The sequence below is a fragment of the Schistocerca cancellata genome, chromosome 3 (genome assembly GCF_023864275.1).
Source record: "Schistocerca cancellata isolate TAMUIC-IGC-003103 chromosome 3, iqSchCanc2.1, whole genome shotgun sequence".
NCBI classification, from domain to species: domain Eukaryota; kingdom Metazoa; phylum Arthropoda; class Insecta; order Orthoptera; family Acrididae; genus Schistocerca; species Schistocerca cancellata.
This window is the reverse complement of record NC_064628.1, coordinates 630,625,777-630,648,074: the sequence shown is the minus strand read 5'-3', so window position 1 is coordinate 630,648,074 and position 22,298 is coordinate 630,625,777. Positions and strand designations below refer to the sequence as shown.

Sequence of the window (22,298 nt, the reverse complement as noted above, 5' to 3'; positions counted from 1 at the left end):
TTTTAATGCCTACTCCGAACTTTTCTTTTGTTTCCTTTACTGCTTTCTCCATATGCAGATTCAATAACATCGGGGAGAGGCTACAACCCTGTCTCACTCCCTTCCCAACCACTGGTTCCCTTTCATACCCGCCGACTCTTAACTGCTACCTGGGGACAAAATACATTAGAAGAATGAAACCTACACTTCCACTTTCCTTCCCATATCACCCCCAACTCTGCTATAATGAATTTCCCTTGAGGATCTGCAACTGCTTGTAGTGAGAATAAATGAAAATGTTTGAATATATAAAACATGGACTTTTAGAGAAATGTGTTTTCTGTCAACATCTTTGACTGCATTTGGAAAGTTATGTATGTTATATAAACCATTTACAGTATTTAGAAAATCATCTTCAGAAAGGCTCTTGCATGTGGAGAGGCTGGAGGCAATCCCACATTTTCATAATTGTCTCCACAATTCCAAATGGTTTTGAATCCTATTGTGAACGTCAGGACTATGTCTCAAAAAATTCTTCTGGTTTCTACGAACCTGGAGGAATTTTCGTTTCACCAGCTGTCAACGATCCTTAAGAAATTACATTATTCCATTGAAAAAAGTCTGTAGTTACTCGTATTTCATCGCTATAAACAAGGGAGTTATGCATAGTAACCACATGTATGCTATTATTTGCCAGTATCTTGTTTACATATCTCAAATCCTTAATGAGAAAAGGTGTTGTGAATATTTCAGTCTTTCGTTATAGTCTGGGCACATGAGCTGAATGGAGTGTGATATATACAGTCAATTTTCTACAGAGTGGAATGAGTTATGGATGCTATCCCAAGTTTAAAGAGTAGTTCGGTATGTTAACTATATTTGGCATGTGTCAACGTATGACTTTAACATGCATCATATGGAAATTCATAGTGACCTCTATTCTTCTTTGCAAAATATTCGACTTTGTTGCAGTAGTTTAATTTTGAAATATCACAATAATATGGCTATTAACGAAATGATAAGCAGTTCATTTTGAAGCTGACGAATAAAACTATGAGATGCATGACAATCAAATTTTTGTACCGAATAGACAAAGCAGCTCAGCGACAGCTCCACTCTGCTCTGTTGCGCTGCCCCACTAAAGTCCAGGATTTAAGCTGGATGCGGAGTGTGCGAGTTCATGGCTTCATGACTATACTAACATTGTCCTGCACGAATAACAGCTGAAGAAAATGGGTACAGTAGCCAGGCGCACGACCCACAAAACAAAACCATTTACACAATCAGGAATGTAAAAAAAATCAAATGTGTTGAACGTGAAAGTTTATATGTGGAGCAAACTGCTAGATGCTTTTCTGTCAGGTTCAGAGAGCACTCAAAAGTAAGCAAGAACTGTAAAGTCTCATTTAGAGCACACTACAAAACTACAATCATAACACCAGCAGCCTTGAGGAATTTATCAGGATACTATATAGGGCAGATTAATCGACGATCTAGACAAAATTGAGGTATTGGCATCTTCAAAGAATGACCACAGTGTGTCCTCAGTGAACTAACAGACATCAGATATAAAAATTATCTGGATTGTCTGGAGTATCTTCTCTAATGTGTTATAAGTCCACACTTTAGATGTGTAAACCTGTCATGATATACATAATCATCTCAAAAATACACTACATAAAACAGTGTCATTATTGATAATGCTCTACTGACTGTCTGTTCATTGATTAGTATACGTTTCATGGTGTTGTCCCTACCCAGCATCAGCCTGCATGTCAAAAATCTTTTAAGAATATGAGTGTTAAAAAATTGCAAAATTGATTGTATGTACTGTTAATCTCATACTACATTGTTCTTGATACTTGTGTTAAGACTCGTAAATGCGTGAGAATGGCCAAAATACTGAAATTTCAACAATAAAATAAAAATGGTAGTAGGTAAAGGCAAATACAGTGTCATTTAAAAGAGCTATTCAGCAGGATTTCTGACTGGTTGTGAATTACAGAGCTCAAGGCTGGTTAAAACTATGGAGTTAGTAGATCCATTATATTTTAGTAGTTTGTAATTCAGTGTGTTTAAGCTCCAAAACATTGTAGATTAAAGACAATGAGTCAACAATCCCTCATTCTCTTCGTTGTAATGCTCTGACTGCTCATAATAATAATAATAATAATAATAATAATAATAATAATAATAATAATAATAATAACATGGCATCAGGATAAAGTTGACATTATACCGATCATACTATCAACTACAGGAGTCATACCACACAATATCCACCAGTACATCAATGCAATGCAGCTACATCCAAACATATATATACAACTACAGAAATCCGTAATTATTGATACATGTTCAATAACCCGAAAGTTCCTAAATACAATGTAACATATACCATACAGTTAAAAGGAAGTCACGCTTGATCAAGGTCCGCGTCACGTTCCATTTTTAACCAGACCTAAGGTCTGAGAAAGGAAAGAAGACAATAATAATAGCGTGCTGCAAAACCTCATAAGCAAATTTTGCAGCCCCCTGGAGGTCACATGATGTAGTAACCTCCATCTCCCATCTGTGAAGGAGTTTTTGTTTTTGAACTGCCCAGGTTACTTATGAAGATATGGATGTCTAAAGAGGGCAGCTTCTTGTGACATTAGATTTGGTGACAGCTATGAATTCACCATAAAACTATTTGCATTGTTTATGTAATATAAATATCACTGCTTGGCAATAGCTGTCCCACAGTTATGAAGAAAGGTGTTTGATGGTATTAAGGAAAACAAAAATTGGACCAGTTCCAGGTTTGATCTGTGCAGTGCAGATTTCTAGAATTGTAGTAGTAAGTACTAGAATTTCTAGAGTATTCTTACACCGAAGTATAAATGTTAGACGTTGTGTACCATGCAGATCAATTCAAATTTCAAAGGTGAACCTGTAACAAGAAGTAGTATTAATTCGGCTGTCATAGCGATATTACAGTAATAATTAATAGTGCTATAGAGAGTGGTTGCAGAATAGAGTAGGGATTTTAAATTTAACAGGATGCTGAAATATGAAAGAGGAAGAATCTTGCAAGTCATGAACTGAAAAGAAGGAAACAAAAAGAACAGCAATGAAATGAAACATATGAGGAGCGAGAAGCACGTTCAGCTTCACAACCAAAGAGAATGAATAGATTGAGATAAAACTTAACAGACAAACCATGAGAAGAAACTAGAGAAGAGGCTCGAGTGAGACATTCAGCAAGCATTTATGGAGTAACTGCTAAAGAAACAAGATTACAAAATTAATTAAGTAAACTAACAATGAGTGAAATAGTGTTAGAATGATTGAAGTTTGAGAAAGACTACACTCACAAGTGTTTGAACAGAACAGTGTATGAGAAGTGCAAAGCAGAAAAAGCAATGCTTGAGGTTTTGCAGGTGCATCATTCTGTTACAATCCCACTGAAGATTACAACAAATACATACATGTTGTCATTGACAAACTGAATCAAATGTATTGGTAAATACCTAAGTGTATTTAAGAGTACTTGGACTCTTTTTGAGGTTTAGAAAGTATGTTTGTGCATGAAATACTAACATCATTAAAAAGTTCATGTTTACGGTATTCTTAAGTGTTGTAGAGTAACTGGGAATTTTATCAGAAAACAGATGAAAATAGAGATAAAGTGAAATGGGTCTTTTTTGGATAGTTAAAAAATAAATAAAAGAAGATCCAACATAAATAAAATGTCCACCTCAGTAGCTGAATGGTCAGCATGGCTGACTACCATGCAGAGGACCTAGGTTTCATTCCCTGTGCTTTGGTGGCCGGAACTGTTACGGGGTCCAGAAACCTATTATGTTTTAATTCTATGTTAATGCATGGGACATAAAAAGCCCAAGCAGCTGTTGAATCCAAACCCCAATTTTCTGATTTGTAACTTGAAATTTGAACAAGCAACTATTAGAAGGAAAACATTGCTCATTACAGATATGCTGCTAAGTTAATTACTTTGAAGAAATAAAAAGGAAATTTTTTAAATAGTGTAGTTATTTAGGTGATGGGGCTGCCAGAGATTGCTCTGGTTTGTGCAGCTGAGTGCAGAACAATTACTTTTAATTAAAAGAATGCTCTATAGTTCAAAAGTAGAGACTTAAACAGACTTTTAAAAGGTAAGTAATTGAGGGGACAAACAGCTGAATGATAATTTTCTGTTAGAAAGAGATGGTAATTTATTAAAGTGTATGATTAGAAAATATGTACGTATGATAATTCGAGAGATTAAAGAGATTGTTACCTTATGACACCTTGGCAAATTATAAGTGGATAACTAAGTGATAAAGCATTTTTCTTAATTCTTCTTCACTCATTTTTTATTTGTTTATTTATTATTAATAAAAAAGAAACTTCCCAGCTTTAAAAAAAATCACTTACCAAACTATATGTACTTGTGTTCTCTGTGTGGCACTGTATGGAATGTGGCAGAGGGTACTTGGTGAATTAGAAACAACATCCCCATGCACCTCTTTCTGTTCATGGTACACAGTATGTTGGATGGGGGGGGGGGGGGGGGGGGTTGGCACCTCGGCACCTCGGCACCTCTCTGAATACATATTACCTTATATAATTCTTGCCTCATGAGATTCAAGCTAAACGAAATAGCACTTTGTGACTTACTCTAGGTCTCCCATTGGAAGATGCTGATGACTTCTGTGCGCTTTCACACTAAATTAACAAACTCATAATGAACTTTGTATCTGTTATTTAAGTAATCTCTACATAATTCATAAAATACTGCACATTTAGCAGATGACACTGAGGATCACCATATATATTCTGGTTTGTTGATTGTTAATATGGCTATTGTAGTTAAGTTTTCTGTACTTCTCTATTTTTGAGGTTTTCATGAATAATGTGTCGAAAGCATCATTATATAGTCCCTTAACAATATGCTGTCTTATGCTTACACGTTGAGTTTACTTTTAAAGTAGGTGCTGAGAATTGATCAGAATTATCTGCTGAAATATTATAAGTTGCTTTGTCTGGAAGGAAGGCTGTGATCACAGATGAATAAAATGGTGGGACTTCCCATGACTTTGTAACAACAGAGTTTTCACACCATTTTTGTTTCATACTATGTTGTCGCTTATGTGAATGGGTACAAAATTCCAAACTTTTTGGAGCATCTTCCATTGATTTCATCAGAAGATTGTAATAACATTATTACTGTAAATTTTACTGTCAAAATGTGAATACTGGTCAAGATAATTTTTCAACATTGAAGATAGCAGTAATAGTTTATTCTTAAATTTTCATTGATCATAGCTTTCTTGGAGTTGACAATTGGCTATATATAGGCCAGTCTCTCAACTTAGTAATGCTTGAGTGACTAAAGTTAACTGTGTACGAAATTTCAAAATCGTTGTGACAAAGTGACAGTTATGCAGTCCTCCCCGTTTTCTCTCTTCTCGTGTGTGTGTGTGTGTGTGTGTGTGTGTGTGTGTGTGTGTGTGTGTGTGTGTGTGCGCGCGTGCGTGCGTGCGCTCGCAACAATGATACACCTGTGTTTGGATGTCATATTAATCACTTTAGTTTACTTTGCTTGTAATGAGTACTGTATTAATGTGTGTAATTTACTCTCTACTTTTAAACTAAATATTGGGATTGTAGAATGAAGGCTTTCACGACCGGTTGACATGGCTGTTTATATACTTTCCGGGATGCGAGGTCGTGGTCCAAGAACTTTTCTGCTCCTTACGTTTCGTCCAGGACTGCGCTGGACTTCCTCAGAGGCGCTGCTCCGCTGAGTCTTGCCGACTCAGAGTCGGCAAGACTCAGCGGAGCAGCGCCTCTGAGGAAGTCCAGCGCAGTCCTGGACGAAACGTAAGGAGCAGAAAAGTTCTTGGACCACGACCTCGCATCCCGGAAAGTATATAAACAGCTAAATATTGGGAGTTTACTCAGATGGCTACTTATTGCAGTACTCATTTCACTGTTAATTGCTTGGTACTACTACTACTACTACTACTACTACTACTACTACTACTGATTATTTCCACAGAGAGCAGAACTGTGTGTTAAACTTTATGAGCAACGGGAAATTCAAGAAGAGGCAATCAAGAGACAGGATTTCATGGAAGCTGAAGCTATGAAACCAGAGATTCAGGCATTAGAGAAAAGAATAGCTGAACTTACATCACAACCTGATGTACTGACCCAAGAGGTGAGCACTACTGCATATGATGTAATGAAAAACACTAATTTATATTTCTACATTACTATGAGAGTTGCAGACAGTACTTTGCTTTTAGTTCATGAAAGTGCTAGAGTACCAAGTGTTTACACTATTCTCCACATGCGGATCAGGCAGTTGTAATTTATTTCAACATAATATTTTTATAAAAGAAAAACAGTCTTGGTTGCGAAATTATTTATTGTCAATGATGCATTTCACCCTTTTGAGGTGTAAAAGTAGCTGGATATGAAACTCATCTGTCATATAGCCATATAAAATGGAAAGTGGACACAACAGTAACTGGATATATAATCCATCTGTCATGAAACACAAAAAATGTAAGCTGGACCTTGAACACACCAGTTGACTTCGCCATAGTAGTACAAAATAGGACCACTCTTACAAAAATAAAGATGGTATGAGCCGCTTGCAGTACAGTGTTCGTTTGACATGCGTCTACATCTACATAGATACTCCGCAAGCCACCGTATGGTGTGTGGCGGAGGGTACACTATACCACTGCTTGTCATTGCACCTCCTGTTTCCCTTGCAAATAGAGTGAGGGACAAACAACTGTCTGTAGGCCTCCATATGAACCCTAATTTTTTTGTATCTTATAGTCGTGGTCCTTAAACGCAGTGTATGTTGGTGGCAGTAGAATTGTTTGACAGTCAGCTTCAAATACCGGTTCTCTAAATTTTCTCAGTGAGCGGTACTCAAGAATAGGTCACACCAGTGTCCTATATTTGGTCTCCTTTACAGGTGAACCACTCTTTCCTAAAATTCTCCCAATAAACCAGAGTCAGCCATTTGCCTTCCTTACCTCAGTTTTAACATGTTCGTTCCACCTCATATTGCTTTGCAATGTTGTGCCCAGATATTTCTGCTACGGTCGCAGGTTCGAATCCTGCCTCAGGCATGGATGTGTGTGATGTCCTTAGGTTAGTTAGGTTTAAGACGTTCTAAGTTCTAGGGGACTGATGACCACAGATGCTAAGTCCCATAGTGCTCAGAGCCATTTGAACCATTTTTGAACCCAGATATTTAAATGACTTGACTGTGTCAAACAGGATGCTGGTAATACTGTATCCGAACATTACAGGTTTCTTCTTCCTACTCATTAGTATTTACTTAAATTTTTCCACATTTAGGGCTACCTGCCATTCATCACACCAACTGGAAATTTTGTATAAGTCGCCTTGCATCTTCCTTCCTACAGTCACTTTCACTCAACTTCGACACCTTACCATACACTATGGCTTTATCAGCAAACAACCGCAGATTGCTGCCCATTCTGTCTGCCAAGTAATGATAGTTGTGTCTCTGATGAACACTCGCTGTCGAGTACAACATAGTGGGTTCTATTATTGAAGTAGTCTTCGAGCCATTCACATATCTGTGAACTTACTCCTTATGCTCATACCTTTAACAGCCTGCTCTTTGCTAAGAGTGTGTGCACTTGGTGTACATCATGGCTTACTGAAAAGCACCTGCAGCTTCTTTGCTCAGTAGCAAAAAGTATGTGAAACAACAACATTCTCTGAAGCAGTCAGGTAGCTGGTGTTGCACATGAAACTAATCCCCTTGCACAGATATTCTTGGAATTACTTGAGTGAATGTAAAGTATTGTGATTTCAACAGAGAGAGATCTTTTCTTTAAATAGCATAAATGAATTAAATTCCTCTCTGATCAGTGTCTTTCAGATAACAATAACCAGTGTTTGTCATGGTACAATGCATACGTGCTACAATGTTGAGTATAAATCCAAGTCACTGGTCATATACTCACCGGCCCCTGTGGCAGAGCGGTTCTATGTGCTTCAGTCCGGAACCGCGCTGCTGCTACAATCGTAGGTTCGAATCCTGCCTTGGGCATGGATGTGTGTAATGTCCTTGGGTTAGTTAGGTTTCAGTAGTTCTAAGTCTAGGGGACTGATGACCTCAGATGTTAAGTCCCATAGTGCTTAGAGCCATTTGAACCATTTGTCATATACTTACCCAGCAGATAGTTGTTACGAATGTCAATGTTTCTGACTTGTTATGAATTTTCACTTCCAAGCAACAACTTCATTCAAGCTATGGTAGATGTAAGAGTTATTTGAACGGTTTTGTTCTTTCTGATTTGTCAGTTCTAAAACCAGTCCTATCATTGTTAACACAATGTTCTTCATACAGTTCAGTTGCAATATTTATTCAGTTGCAGTATTTATTCAGTTATATAAATTGAAGGGGGAGGGTGGCTGATCAGGACTTCTTGCGGAATCGGCGGCAGCAAGTGAAGATGTGTGCTGGACTGGTATTTAAACCTGGATCTCCTGCTGAGATAGTCAGTGCAGTTGTAATTAACACTTTATCCTGGTTGTGTAGTGGTTAATGGAAATAAACAAATAAATAAATTTGGCATGGACGAAATCTAAATGTGACAGGTGGCAAAAAGGGAAAAGTAAAAAACATTGAGTAGGTTAATCAATGCCTCATACCGATGCATCTGTCACTGCATTGAGATGTATCAGACAATGATAAGAGACATTCGGTAATGCTGATGCCATGATGTAACAACCTCCCTTCCCCCTATCCCCCATTACTGGCTCTAAAATATAAGTTAGCAAAATTATATTGACCCAATCCCCAGTTCCCCTTCTGAATTTATGGCTATTACCACACAGTGGTGAGACTGGAAATTTGATACAGAAGTAATAGTATAGTAGAATTCTGGATGTATATCTCTGATAACAAAAATATTTATTCTAGAACTCTAGTAATCATTAAAGAAAGAAAATGCTTTGCGCTGGTAAAATGTGGAGGTCTGTTTATTAATTATGAGTAAGGTACCATGTTATGAGATCTGTTCCTAATTTTTTAAGAATATCTTCTAAATTTATAATTTTGATGCCTTGTTAAGCAATGAATATAGCTACTGTGAATATTACTGGTGAAACTCTTATGTAAATAAGTGTAGAGAGTAGAGTGTAGAGAGAGAGGGAGAGAGAGTTAGTGATGCTCAAATAAGTAAGTTAAACCTCAGTAAGTGCTGAGGAAACCTTGAGAGTAGTTTGGAACTAAATGCAACAGTACAAAGCAAATGGCATTTTATTTTAAAGTGAACTAGCTGTACTCAGCCACACTTTGCTGTGGTTGTCTGCTTAAATGGAAAGGAAAGAAAAAAGAAATCACACATTTCTAATATGTGTAGAAATTGGTTATACGTTCTACTCTCCCGGTCTGTTCAATCTGATCCCCATTCTCTGTCCACCACCACCACCATCACAGTCAGACCCTGTCTTCACGTGCTCCTGCCCCTTCTCTCTGTCCATCTCTTCCTACCGCATAATAGCTGGAGATATGCTGAATGAAACACGGTTGGTTGTCGAGAGGGCAGTGCATGGAGCCTTCATGGAGTACCGTAGCAAAAATTGTCAAATGATCTTTCACAAAACCCAAAGCAATTCTGGCTACATGTAAATGCTGTTAGTGGCACCAAAGTTAATGTCCATTCCCAAGCGAATGAGGCAGAAACTGAAACTGAGGATAGCAATGCTTAAGCTGAAATGCTTATCTCTGTTTCCAACCCCATTTTCATCCTTGTACCACTGAAAAAAATGAGAGAAATAAGTATTAATGACAATGGTGTTGAGAGGCAGTTGACATTGTTAACATTGAACAAATCTCCAGGGCTCAATGGAATCCCTATCAGTCTATTGAATTTGCGACTGAGTTAGCCCATCTTCTAACTATAATCTGTCGTAGATCCCTCAAAAAAAGTGGCAGTAGTTGGAAGGAAGCACAGGTCACACCCATCTTCAAGGAGGGTAGTAGAAGTGATCCACAATTATGAGATCGATATGTTTTAGAACTTTAGAACATATCCTGAGCTCAAACATAATCAGGTTTTTTTTAACAGAATGACCTCCATGCCAGCCAGTGTGGATTCCAAAAATATCGATCATGTGAAACAACACGCAGTTTTCCATCATGACATACTGGAAGCTTTGGATCAAGACAATTTTCCTCTTCACATCTGGAATTATTGGGATTTTCTTTCTTTCTTTCCCCCGCTTCGGGATCTTTGCCTTTCGTGGGCAAGTGCTCTACCAACTGAGCTACCCAAGCATGACTCACGACCCGTCCTCACAGATTCAACTATACCAGTACCTCGTCTCCTAACTTCCAAACTTCACAGAAGCTCTTCTGCAAACCTTGCAGAACTAGCACTCCTGAAAGAAAGGATATTGAATTTGTGAGGATGGGTTGTGAGTCATGCTTGGGGAGCTCAGTTAATAGAGCACTTGCCCACGAAAAGCAAAGGTCCCGAGTTAGTCTCAGTCTGGCACACAGTTTTAATCTGCCAGGAAGTTATCTTAAAGAGTCTGCCAGTTAAGTTTCTTCAGCATTTTTGTGACACCCTCCCAAGGGTCAAACAAACCTATGGCCATTCATGCTGCCCTTCTCCATGTAAGTTCAGTTCCCCTATTAGTCCTACTTGGTATGGGTCCCACACACTTGAACAATTCTAGGATGGGTAGTAATCTCCTTTGTGGACTGATCACATTACCACAGCATTCTACCAACGAAAGTGGTTTACCCATGACTAAGCCTATATTATAATTTTGTTTCATATCCTTACAAAGGAAGCAACCATGTGTTTTTGGCCCAAGGACAAAACGGACAGAGGAGGAACTTCCTTTTCGTGGTTCTCATTGGTAACGGAGGCGGATGAGATCATGCCAGTCAGATTGGGTGTGGAGGCACAACTAAATGGCATTTAGAGTCTGTGACACTGTTGGAGTAACATTACTAGAACCAGCACGTTTATTTCATTTGAGCCAAAGAGTATAATTCTGTGATAATAGTGTGTGGATCACTTACTTGCAAACTTACCTAAAACAAAATTCTGCCTGTGGCAATTTTTTCTTCTGTCACATTTTCAATTTGAGTCCAACAGTGATGGCTTAAGGACGCTGGAGGCAGATTTTCAGGTGAGACTGGAAACCTCTAATTTGAATTTGCATTTTGGCAGCAGATGTATGAAAATTGTCTTTCTGAGACCCTGTGAAGACTCAGGAATTCAGTGCTGCAACTGTGTTTGGGCAGGCCTTTGTAAGATCATCACTGCCTTCTCTAATTTAGGAAGGTCCTAGAAACTGTGGACTAACCATCGGTAGTTATACTGTCAACCAGCTGGGAAGCCACATCCAGTGGGCCACCCTTTGTGTTATCGAAAGATGAAGATTACCAGAACTCTGATAATAGGAACCTAGGGTGTTGAATCTTAATTGATTTGAAAAACACAAGCAGGCCAAAGAGAACAGTAGTGCTTATCACCCATGACCTTAGCTGAATGAATATAGATATTGCTATCTTCTGGAAGGGACCCCCAAATCCCCCTCTCTGGAAATTAATTTATAACACTCATTTTGTGTGCTCTGACCTTGGGGGGACTGTTACCACTTAATGATTTCAAGAGCAGAGTTGGTAAAGGATGAGAGTTACAGAGTAGAGTGATGGGGACACAAGGACTTGGCAGCTGCAGTGCCAATAGTGTTTTGCTCCTTGATCCATGTGCTGAACATGTACTCATTATTACTAACACCCAGTTCTGCATGCCTGAGTATTTACAAGACCACTTGTATGCATCCCCACTTGAAGCACTGGCACATCCTTGACTATGTCACCACCACACAATGTAATAAAACAGTTTTCCTTGTCACAAGGACCACAAGAAATGTCAATGGCCGCTGGACAGATCATAAGCTAACTTTTTTTACCAGTTGAGGATTTCAATTTGTTACAAACCAAGAAGGTCCATCCACAAGCTGCCCCGACAGGCATTCAGTACTTCTAAACTGCACATTAAATCCACTGCTACAGATGACAAAAATGCAATCTCAAATAAGCTGGCTGTTCATCTAGTGAACACTAATAGTGGAAGTCAGAATTGAGCCAGCTTCAGAAGGCAATTACTGATTCAGATGAGGAAACAGTTGGCATTGTGAAAGAAAAAAATACAGATGGTTTGATAAAAATAATGAAGAAATTACGCTTCTGATCAGTGCCAAATGAGAAGTCAATCTATCCTTTCTCCAAGATCTGTCTTCTATTGTGAAAAAAATCACATTACAAGGAAAATGTCTGACACAAATTAGAGAAATCAGGAATAGCTGACGCAGTTCTAAATCGTGCCTCCAGTGTTGCCGAGGACCTCGTTATGCCATTGCTCTCAGCAACCCCAACAATCATGGATGGCAGTTCCACCCACATGCAGAGACTTTACCAAACAACTCAATCAACTTAGAACAAGAAAGGCTCATGGTCTGGATAACAACCCTCTGGAGCTGATACAAAAGGGTAATATACACCTGAATACTAGGCTTTTTTTTTTTTACACTCATCCTCTTCATTTGGGAAACTTAAGAAATATCTGATGCCCATGAAGAATGCTACCATAACTTGAAGAATACTACCATCATCACTGTCTTCAAGAAAGGCAATTGTAGCACATGTGTATTGCTATTGTCAATTGCAGGTAAAATTCTCACAAGAATTCTATTAAATTGGCTCCAAATTATATCAGAGATGTTTTTGGCTTGGATCTCAATGTGGTTTCCGAATCTTCAGAGGCACAACATATACGATCTATGCTAGACAATGCCAGGGGAAAAGCAATGAACAGCTGAAGCTTCTATATTTAGTTTTTTATGACCTGGAAAAAGCATTCAATTCACTAGCTAGATTTGCCACATGGGAGGTACTGAGACATGTCAGATGTCCTGAATGCAGTGTAGAATTGGTTCAAGATATTCATGTTGACATTTCTGGAGAAGTATGTATCAGTAACTCTGCATCGGTTTCATTCCCAATAACTTTGCATTGCATGTGGCTGCCAGGCTGTATAAATCGTCTGTGAACAACCAAGGCATGGGACAGTTTCATTTTGATGGAAATCTCTTCAATCTGGCAAGAGTTCATTCACAAAGATGTACTCAGATTACCCTGGTAACAGAACTACACTATATCAAAAAATTCAATGGCGAGAAAAACCATGTTACTGCTGCAACCTGCCCCAGGATTAACACTTCTTGTGTTAAATATCTCCATCTTAGACACAACACTGGAATGGGTTGATCTCTTTTCATATCTCTTTAAAGCATCTTATCTAAATGGTATTCTTGCAAACAGGACGTTGATGAAATAATTAGGGCTGCCCACATGTTCTGACGATTACTGTACAGACTCTTCTACATCTACACCTGTACTTTGCAAACCATCGTGAGGTGCATGGGTGAGGGTACGTCCCCTTGTACCAGTTATTAGGGTTTCTTCCTGTTCCATTCACATATGGAGTGTGGGAAGAATGATTGTTCGAATGCCTCTGTGGGTGCAGTAATTAGTCTAATCTTATCCTCATGATCCCTGTGTGAGTGATACATAGGGAGTTGTAGTATGTCCCTAGAATAATCATTTAAAGCCAGTTCCTGAAACTTTGATAGACTTTCTCGGGATAGTTCATATCTATCTTCAAGAGTCCTCCAGTTTAGTTCCTTTAGTATCACTGTGACAATCTCCCAGGGATTAAACAAACCTCTGACCGTTTGTGCTACCCTTCTCTGTAAATGTTCAGTATGTTCTGTTAGTCCTATTTAGTACAGGTCCCACACACATTCTAGAGCTGGCCGCATGAGTGACTTGTATACAATCCCTTTTGTAGACTGATTGCACTTCCCCAGTACTCTACCAACAAACCGAAGGTTACTACATGCTTTACCCACATCTGAACCTGTGAGATCATTCTGTTTTGTATTGTTACATTTTCTTACAGCCAGGAATTGTTATGAGTTGGCCAATTCAAACAGTGACTTATTGATATTATAGTCATAGGATACTACATTTTTTCGTTTTGTGAAGTGCAGAATTTTACATTTGTGAACATTTAGAGCGAGTTGCCAATCTCTGTACCACATTGAAATCTTATCAAGATCCGACTGAATATTTACGCAGCTTCTCTCAGATACTTCATTATAGATATAGTACTTAGTCATAGATAACTGCATCATCTGCAAAAGGCCTGATTTTACTACTAATATTGTCTGCAGTCTCATTAATATAACATGAACAGGAAGAGTCTCAACACTCTTCCCTGGGGCACACTTGAACTTACTTCTACATCTGAGGATGACACTCCATCCAAGATAAAATGCTGTGTCCTCCGTACCAAAAAGTCCTGAATCCACTCACAAATTTCACTTGGTACTCCATATGATCTTTCTTTTGACAGTAAGCATATGGGTGCGGTACTGAGTCAGATGCTTTTCAAAAATCAAGAAACACTGCATCCACCTGGTTGCCGCGATCCAAAGCTTTCAGTATGTCATGTGAGAAAAGTGCAAGTTATAAAGACCTAAAGCTGCATACCAAACTTGCAGTGTATGGAGCTGTCATGATTTCCGCGATCCAAAGCTTTCAGTATGTCATGTGAGAAAAGTGCAAGTTATAAAGACCTAAAGCTGCATACCAAACTTGCAGTGTATGGAGCTGTCATGATTTCCACATCCTTTTACGTCTGTGGAACTTGGTCTCTCTGTCACAGTGATATTATAAAAATCAAATGTGCGCACCAACAGAAAATTTGACAAATCTTGAATATTAAGTGGGAGGACTACGTGACTGACACTTAAGTTATTGAGAAAGTGCATCTAAACAGCATGAAGCGACCATTGTTGCTCATCAACAGAGATGGTTAGGCCATGTTTACCATTTGTGAGTCCCAACCCCCCACCCCGACACACGCACGCACGCGCACACACGCACGCACGCGCACACACGCACGCACGCGCACACACGCACGCACGCGCACACACGCACGCACGCGCACACACGCACGCACGCGCACACACGCACGCACGCGCACACACGCACGCACGCGCACACACGCACACACACACACACACACACACACACACACACACACACACACACGTTGGCGAGTTAGTGCTTGGCTACCACGATGCTCCAGCCTTTGCAGCATTTTTTTTCCGTTCCGTGATGCTTGTCTGTCCTCTTGCTATTATTTTTCCCCTCCCTTGTGTAACATGTCTGGGGTATTATTGGGAATGTTCTGCGTTCTGTCACTGACGTACGAACAATCTCACCTTCGTTTTTTGCTCTCTTTTTGTTTCTTAATTTCTCTCCTCCTCTCGTTCCTCCACTTTGACATTTGAGGTTCCTCTTTTTGTTCTTCCTCCCTGTGTGCTCTTGAAGGCCAGCCCACGTGTCTGACACCTAGCCCACCTGGTATCCGTATTTCCAGGGCACACCACCAACCGTTTTTCAGTGTTGGACTCCACAGACCAACTGCACAATCACACTAATGCTTCTGTGGACCCCATGGAGCAAGATCCTCCTCCTTTGGTGCTCTGTAGTAGCGACTCTGCACCGGCTGTCAATCAGCGGCCGCTGAGTTCACACCTCCTACACCTCTTCCTCATCATGACTGTCCTCAAATGGAATGTTTGAGGCCTTTGGTCCCACAAAGAGGATTTACGGCTGCTTTTAGCATCGTAGCATCCTCTTGTACTCTGCCTTCAGGAAATGAGATTGCACCCTCATGACCACTTTGAGCTTTCACATTACTTCCCAATTTGTTTCCACCTTCCCCCTGAGGTTGGCATTCCATCTCATGGGGGCGTCATGCTGCTCATACAGGTGGACATTCTCCCTGACTACCCATCTTCAAGCTGTCGCAGTTCAACTTTTCTTTCCCCACCTCCGTCATTTGATGTCACCAGGACAGAATTCCTTCTGCTTATTGGGCACCTATCTCCCCCATTTTCGCTGCTCTGTGACTTTAATGTGCATCATCCCCTTTGGGGTTCTCTCAGGACCTGTTGGAGAGGTGCCCTCTTGGCTGACCACCTTAGCCTGCTTAACCTCTTCTGCCTTAGCACTGAAACACCCACTTTCCTTTCTTACACCTTGCACACCTATTCCCATTTGGACCTATCCTTTTGCACTGCCCAGCTTGCCAATCATCTTGAGTGGTCCATTCCTTCTGGCACCTAATCGAGCAACCATTTCCCGTGTGCCCTCTATTTGCTGACTCCAACCCCTACCGCGTGCACATCCAAATAGCAGCTTACTAAGGCTGACTGGCAGCTTTACTCCTCCTTCAAAGAACAAGATTTCACCAGTTGTGATGATCAGGTGGACTCTCACACCAGCGTTATCCTTACTGCTGCAGAACGTTCCATTCCTCACACTTCCTCTTTACCACAATTTGCGTACAGAGACGTCTCCACGATTTTAACCTCCACGCTACGCTGGCAAACGGCATTCATTATAAACAGATGCATGCAAAGTGTCATCGTACTCTTTGGGATAGCAAACGAGCTAATTGGATTTCATTGACTAGTTCTTTTAACATTTCCACCACTTCCTCTGTCATGTGGGCCAACCTCTGATGGCTCTCTGGGACCAAGATCCATTCCCCCATTTCCAGCGTCACAGTAACAGACGATGTTATCATGGACCCTATTGCTATCTCCAACACCTTGGACCACCATTTTGCGGAAGTTTCGAGCTCTTCCCACTATCAACCTGCCTTCCTCCATCAGAAACGAGCAGAGGACACTCGGGCGATACCCTTGTCTTGCCTTCCCTTCTCCGAATCATGAGTGATAGAATGCCGCCTTTACTATGAGGAACCTTGATTATGCTCTCAGTTCATCCCGATCCTCCGCCCCAGGGCCGGACGCCATCCACATTTAGCACCTTTCTCCTGCAGGCAAGCTCTTTCTGCTTAACATGTACAACCGCATCTGGGTAGAGGGCACATTTCCTGGAGGCTGTTGTGAAGCCACAGTCACAGCCATACCTAAGCCCGGTAAGAACAAAAACCTTCCTTCTAGCTACTGCCCCATCTCTCTTACCAGCTGCATTTGCAAGGTGATGGAACGCATGATTCGTGCCTGGCTGGTATGGTGGCTCAAGTCTCACAATTTACTGACCACTGCACTGTGTGGATTTCAAGCACAGCGTGCTGCAGTTGAACATCTCGTTACTTTGTCCACCCACGTCATGAATACTTTTCTGTGGAAATCCCAGACTGTGGCTGCGTTTTTCAATTTGGAGAAGGCCTATGACTCCTGCTGGCGAACTGGTATCCTCTGTACTCTCCGCATTTGTAAAAGATTGAGTTTTCGGGGTGTGTAGGTTCTACCATGTTGGACACATTTATACAGGAAAACGGTGAGCCTCATGGTTCCTTCCTGAGTGTCTTCCTCTTTGCTATCGCCGTTAACCCTATCATGCATGTCTCCCACTGAGCATCTCTGGCTCCCTTTTTGTTGACAATTTTGCCATCTATTGCAATTCTCCAAAGACCTGTCTCACTGAGCGGCTTCTTCAGCGGTGTGTTGTTTGTCTTTACTCCTGGAGCATGACAATGGCTTTCACTTTTCCACTGACAAAAGCATCTGTACGAATTTCTGGCGATGCAAGTGGTTTTTCCCACCATCTTTACATCTTGGGCCTGTTGCCCTTCCACTCATTGAAACTATTGAAATTTCTGAGGCTCATGCTCAATAAGAAACACTCTTAGTCCTCCCATGTGTCTTACCTGGCAGCCCTGCACTCCCTTAGTCTCCTACGTGTCCTCAATGGTACTTCCTAGGGTGCCGATTGAACCACCCTCCTCGGTTTGTACTGGTCCCTTGTCCGTTCGAAACTTGACTGGGTGCTTTGTTTATGCGCCTGCACGTCCATCCCTCTTACGCTGTCTCAGCGCTATGCACCATCATGGCATCCATTTGGCCATGGACACCTTTTACACCAGCCTGGTTGAGAGTTTGTATGCTGAAGCTGCTGAACTACCACTATCCTACCGCTGTGATTTCTCCTCAGCAGGTATGCATGCCGTTTGTCTGCCAAGCGTGGCCACCCCTCCTATGCCTCCTCCTTTGATGATTCATTTGATCATCAGTATGGGGCTCGTCCCTCTTCTGTTATCTCCTGGAGTCCACTTTTGCCACTTGCTACGGCGGCTTAGCTTAACACCACCTGAAACTTACTTGGTGGGTGTGTACCCTTCACCATCTAGGCTTTGTGAAGCGGCCCACATTAACCTTGGCCTTCATTCACTTTTGAAGGACACTACTCCAGCTTCAGTCTATCACCCCAGGTTCACGACCTTCACATGGAACTTCATGATAGTACCTTTGTCTATGCTGATGGCACTTGAGCAGATCATGAGGTCGGGTGTGCCTTTGTCATTGGCACCAGTGTCTTTAGATATCTGCTTCCAGCACACTCCTCAGTATTTACAGCTGAGCTCTTCGCCTTGTATCAGGCCACAGAGTACATTCGGCGACACAGTCTTTCCAATTGTGTCCTCTCCTCAGACTCTCACAGTGCCCTCCAAAGTCTGTGTGTGCTGTACACTGCTGATCCCCTAGTGCAGCAGGTCCAGGAGAACTGTCACTTCCTCACTCTTCGTGGAGCGAATGTCATGTTTCTGTGGGTCTCTGGTCATGTTGGTCTGATATTCCCTCCGATGATCTCTGCATTGCTGTCTGTCAGGAAGTAGTGTCCCTTTGGCATCACCAATGATCCTCCCTTCACAGGAATAAGCTTCGGATCTTTAAGCCTCTCCCAGCAACTTGGACAACCTCCTCTCGGCCATCCCACTGGGAGGAGATTATTTTAACTTCGCTGCATATTGGGCACTGCCTTTTCAGCCATTGTCATTTGCTAAATGGCACTACTGCACCAATTTGTACACATTGCGCTCAAATTTTAGCTGCCTGCCATTTCCTGCTGGAATGCCCTTTTTTTTTTTAACAATTTGCAATTCAGTTTGGGTTTGCCATCTGATTTAGCAGCCGTTTTAGCAAATGACGTGCGGACTGTCGACTGCATTTTAGTTTCTAATCGCCGAAGCAATGTGATGAAGGCCATTTAGTTTTTAGTTTTGGACCTCCATTTCCACAATTTTTTTAACCCCTTTTCCATGTGGCTGTTTTTAGCTTCACCTATTCTATCCATTGGGACTGACTTATAGTTGTTTAACTCCTCTCTGTGTTCATATTCTATAGTTTTGACTTGGGCACATATCACCCCAGTTGATTTTTGCACCCTGAAGCAAAACAAAATAAACAGTAGCCAGTCCATTGTGGTGGGGGCCGCCATGTACCCTGTTGGTTGTAGCCCCCGACCACACAGGAATCGCTCCGCTGATGCCTCCACTGTTAACTCCCCACATATGCCAAGGAGTAGATGCCCATCCCCTGGGGCATCAGAACTCCCGGCAATGGCCATCCCGCCAGGTGGCCTTTGCTGAAGCTGGTTGGCGCCCGTAGATAGGGGCCCTGGTCGGAGTGGGTTGCATCAGGGCAGATGACATGCCATGAAGTGTATTAAGTCATCACTTGCTGGTGGCCAAACACCAGCAGTCTCTAAGCATTCACAGGCTCAATTCAGTGCACAGAAGTATGACCCCAAGTCATTCCCCTTGCTGGCCACAGCATGGGAGGAACGCCAGGCTAAGAATGGCAGCGTGTCTTATTCGCCCTGGTACCTTGTATGACCGAGAGCTGATGGGGAATCTTTCATGACAATGAAGTTTCAGTTTTTTGTTGAGCAATTAGAGGGTAAGTTTGGGGAGATGGAGAGATTGTCCAAAATGTGATCTGGATCGTCCTTGATCAAAACAGCATCATCTGCCCAGTCATGGGCTCTACTTGCCTATAACAAACTGTGGTGGATGGGGGAGGGGGGGGGGGTGTTTCTGTTTCCATCATGCCCCATAAGAGCTTAAACATGATGCAGGGCATCATATTTCGTAGGGACCTTCTTTTGCAGCCTCACGATGAGCTGTGTGCCAATTTAGAGCGACTGGGTGTTCATTTCGTCCGGCGCGTGCACTGGGGTCCGAGGGGATAATCAGGTTGCCACCGGTGCCTTCATCTTGGCCTTCGAGGGTGACACATTACCCGAGAAGGCCAAGAGAATGGTCTACTGCTGTGATATAAAGCCGTATATCCCTCCCCCGATGCAGTGCTGGAAGTTTGGCTATATGTCTTAACGCTGTACTTCCAGCATCACTTGTCTGGATTGCGGATGTCCTTCACATCCCAATACTCCCTGTGCCACACTTCCCATCTGTGTCAACTGCAGAGAGCACCATTCGTCTCACTCGCCTGACTTCAGGATTCTCTGGAAAGAAAGGAAAATAATGGAATACAAGACCCTTGACTGGCTGACTTACACTGAAGCTAAAAGGAAATTTGAGTGCCTACATCCTGTATGTATGACATTGACTTACACTGCTGCTACAACAGTTCTAGCCCCATCAGTTCCGACAACTCCAGTCACATCTCACAGCTGGAAGACTACACCTGCCCCCTTGATGATGGGGGTGGGGGCACTTTCCTCTCTCTCTCTGTGGCTTCCGCACCACCTACCTCGGGAGCACTGCCCCCCCCCCCCCCCCCCCCCCCCTCTCAAACCATCGTGGACACCAGTCCCCACTTCTCAGTCAGAGAAGCGTCAGTCTTCTTTTGCTCCTCTCACTAGAAAGGGGTCCCTTGGGTCACTCCCTTCCCAGGTTTCTACTAGTGGGAAAGATGACACCTGCCAGTGACTGAAGCGCCCAAAAGCAGCCGGTTGTAGGCTGAATCAGTGAAGCCCTCTCAGCCAGAGAAACCCAAGGAGCAGTGAGAGAAATCCAGAAAGAAGACCCCCCAAGACCAAGGGAATTGCGGTGGCTCCTCCACCACTGCTACCTACAAGCTCTGTGTCTGAGGATGAGGTGGAGATTTTGGTGTCTGCTGAGGACCTAGATCTCACCAGATGCTCGGACACAATGGTTATAGACTGCTCAGGTAATAAATTGGTGGCAGCAGGTGACCCTGAGGCGTAAACTGCCTCTTTGAATGTTCCCTGCCTTCCCAGCCTCCTAATCATGTTATCCTTCAGTGGAATTGCGGTGGTTTTTTCCACCACCTGGCTGAACTACAGCAATTGTTGAGCTTACACCTGCTTTCTGTGTTGCCCTCCAGAAAACGTGGTTCCTGGCAATGCGGACCTCTGCCCTTCGCAGCTACAGGTGATATTAGAAGAATCGTAGCGAATATAATAGTGTGTCAGGTGGAGTTTGCATCTATGTCCTGAATTCAGTATGTAGTGAACCTGTGCCCCTTCAAACTCCTCTTGAAGCTGTGGCTGTCAGGATACAGACGACACAGGAAATAACTGTTTGCAACATATATCTCCCTCTAGATGGTCAGTACCCCTGAACATATTGGCTGCACTGATTGATCAACAACCTAAACCTTTATTGCTTGTGGGCCATTTTAACTCTCATAACCTCTTGTGAGGTGGCACTGTGCTTACTGGCCGAGGTAGAGATGTCCCAAAGTGTGATGTCGAAAATTTGTTGTCCCACCTCGGCCTCGGCCTTTGCCTCTTAAATATAGGTGCCCACACACATTTCAGTGTGGTACATGGCAAATATTCGGCCATTGATCTCTCGGTCTGCAGTTCTGGCCTTCTCCCATCATGACTACCTGTGTGGTAGTGTCCACTTCCCCATCTTCCTGTCACTCCCCTTGCCATCATGCCCACGTACGCCTACCCAGATGGGCTTTAAACAAGGCAGATTGTGTAGCCTTCACCTTTGCTGTCACCATTCAATCTTCCCCACGTGGTGCCATCGATGTTGTGATTGAGCAGGTCACTACAATGATTGTTTCTGCGGCGGGAAACGCAATCCCTTCTTTAGGGTGCCCCCAGTGAAAGACAGTCCCTTGGTGGTCTCTGAGGTAATTAAAGTGTGTCAGCGAGATCTACAGCGACATAACCGGCACCTTTCCCTGGAGCACCTAATAGCCTTTAAGTAGCTCCGTGCCCGCATTCGCCAGCTTATAAAACGACCGAAACAGGAGTCTTGGTAGAGGTACCTGTCGACCATTGGTTGCCATACATCACCTTCCCAAGTCTGGATGAATATTGGATGTCTTTTTGGGTACCATACATCACCTTACCAAGTCTGGATGAATATTAGATGTCTTTTTGGGTACCATACATCACCTTACCAAGTCTGGATGAA

General features: G+C 42.3%; 1 protein-coding gene across 2 annotated transcripts in view; it reads left to right on the top strand.

Annotated features, from left to right (window-relative positions):
* Positions 1-22,298, top strand: part of LOC126175556 (condensin complex subunit 3) — a 186,706-nt gene that overhangs the window by 91,106 nt on the left and 73,302 nt on the right. For both annotated transcript variants that reach the window (XM_049922405.1, XM_049922406.1), the window contains one exon: positions 6,026-6,187. In XM_049922405.1, coding sequence (XP_049778362.1) covers positions 6,026-6,187 — 162 coding nt within the window. The remainder of the gene's footprint in view (positions 1-6,025; positions 6,188-22,298) is intronic.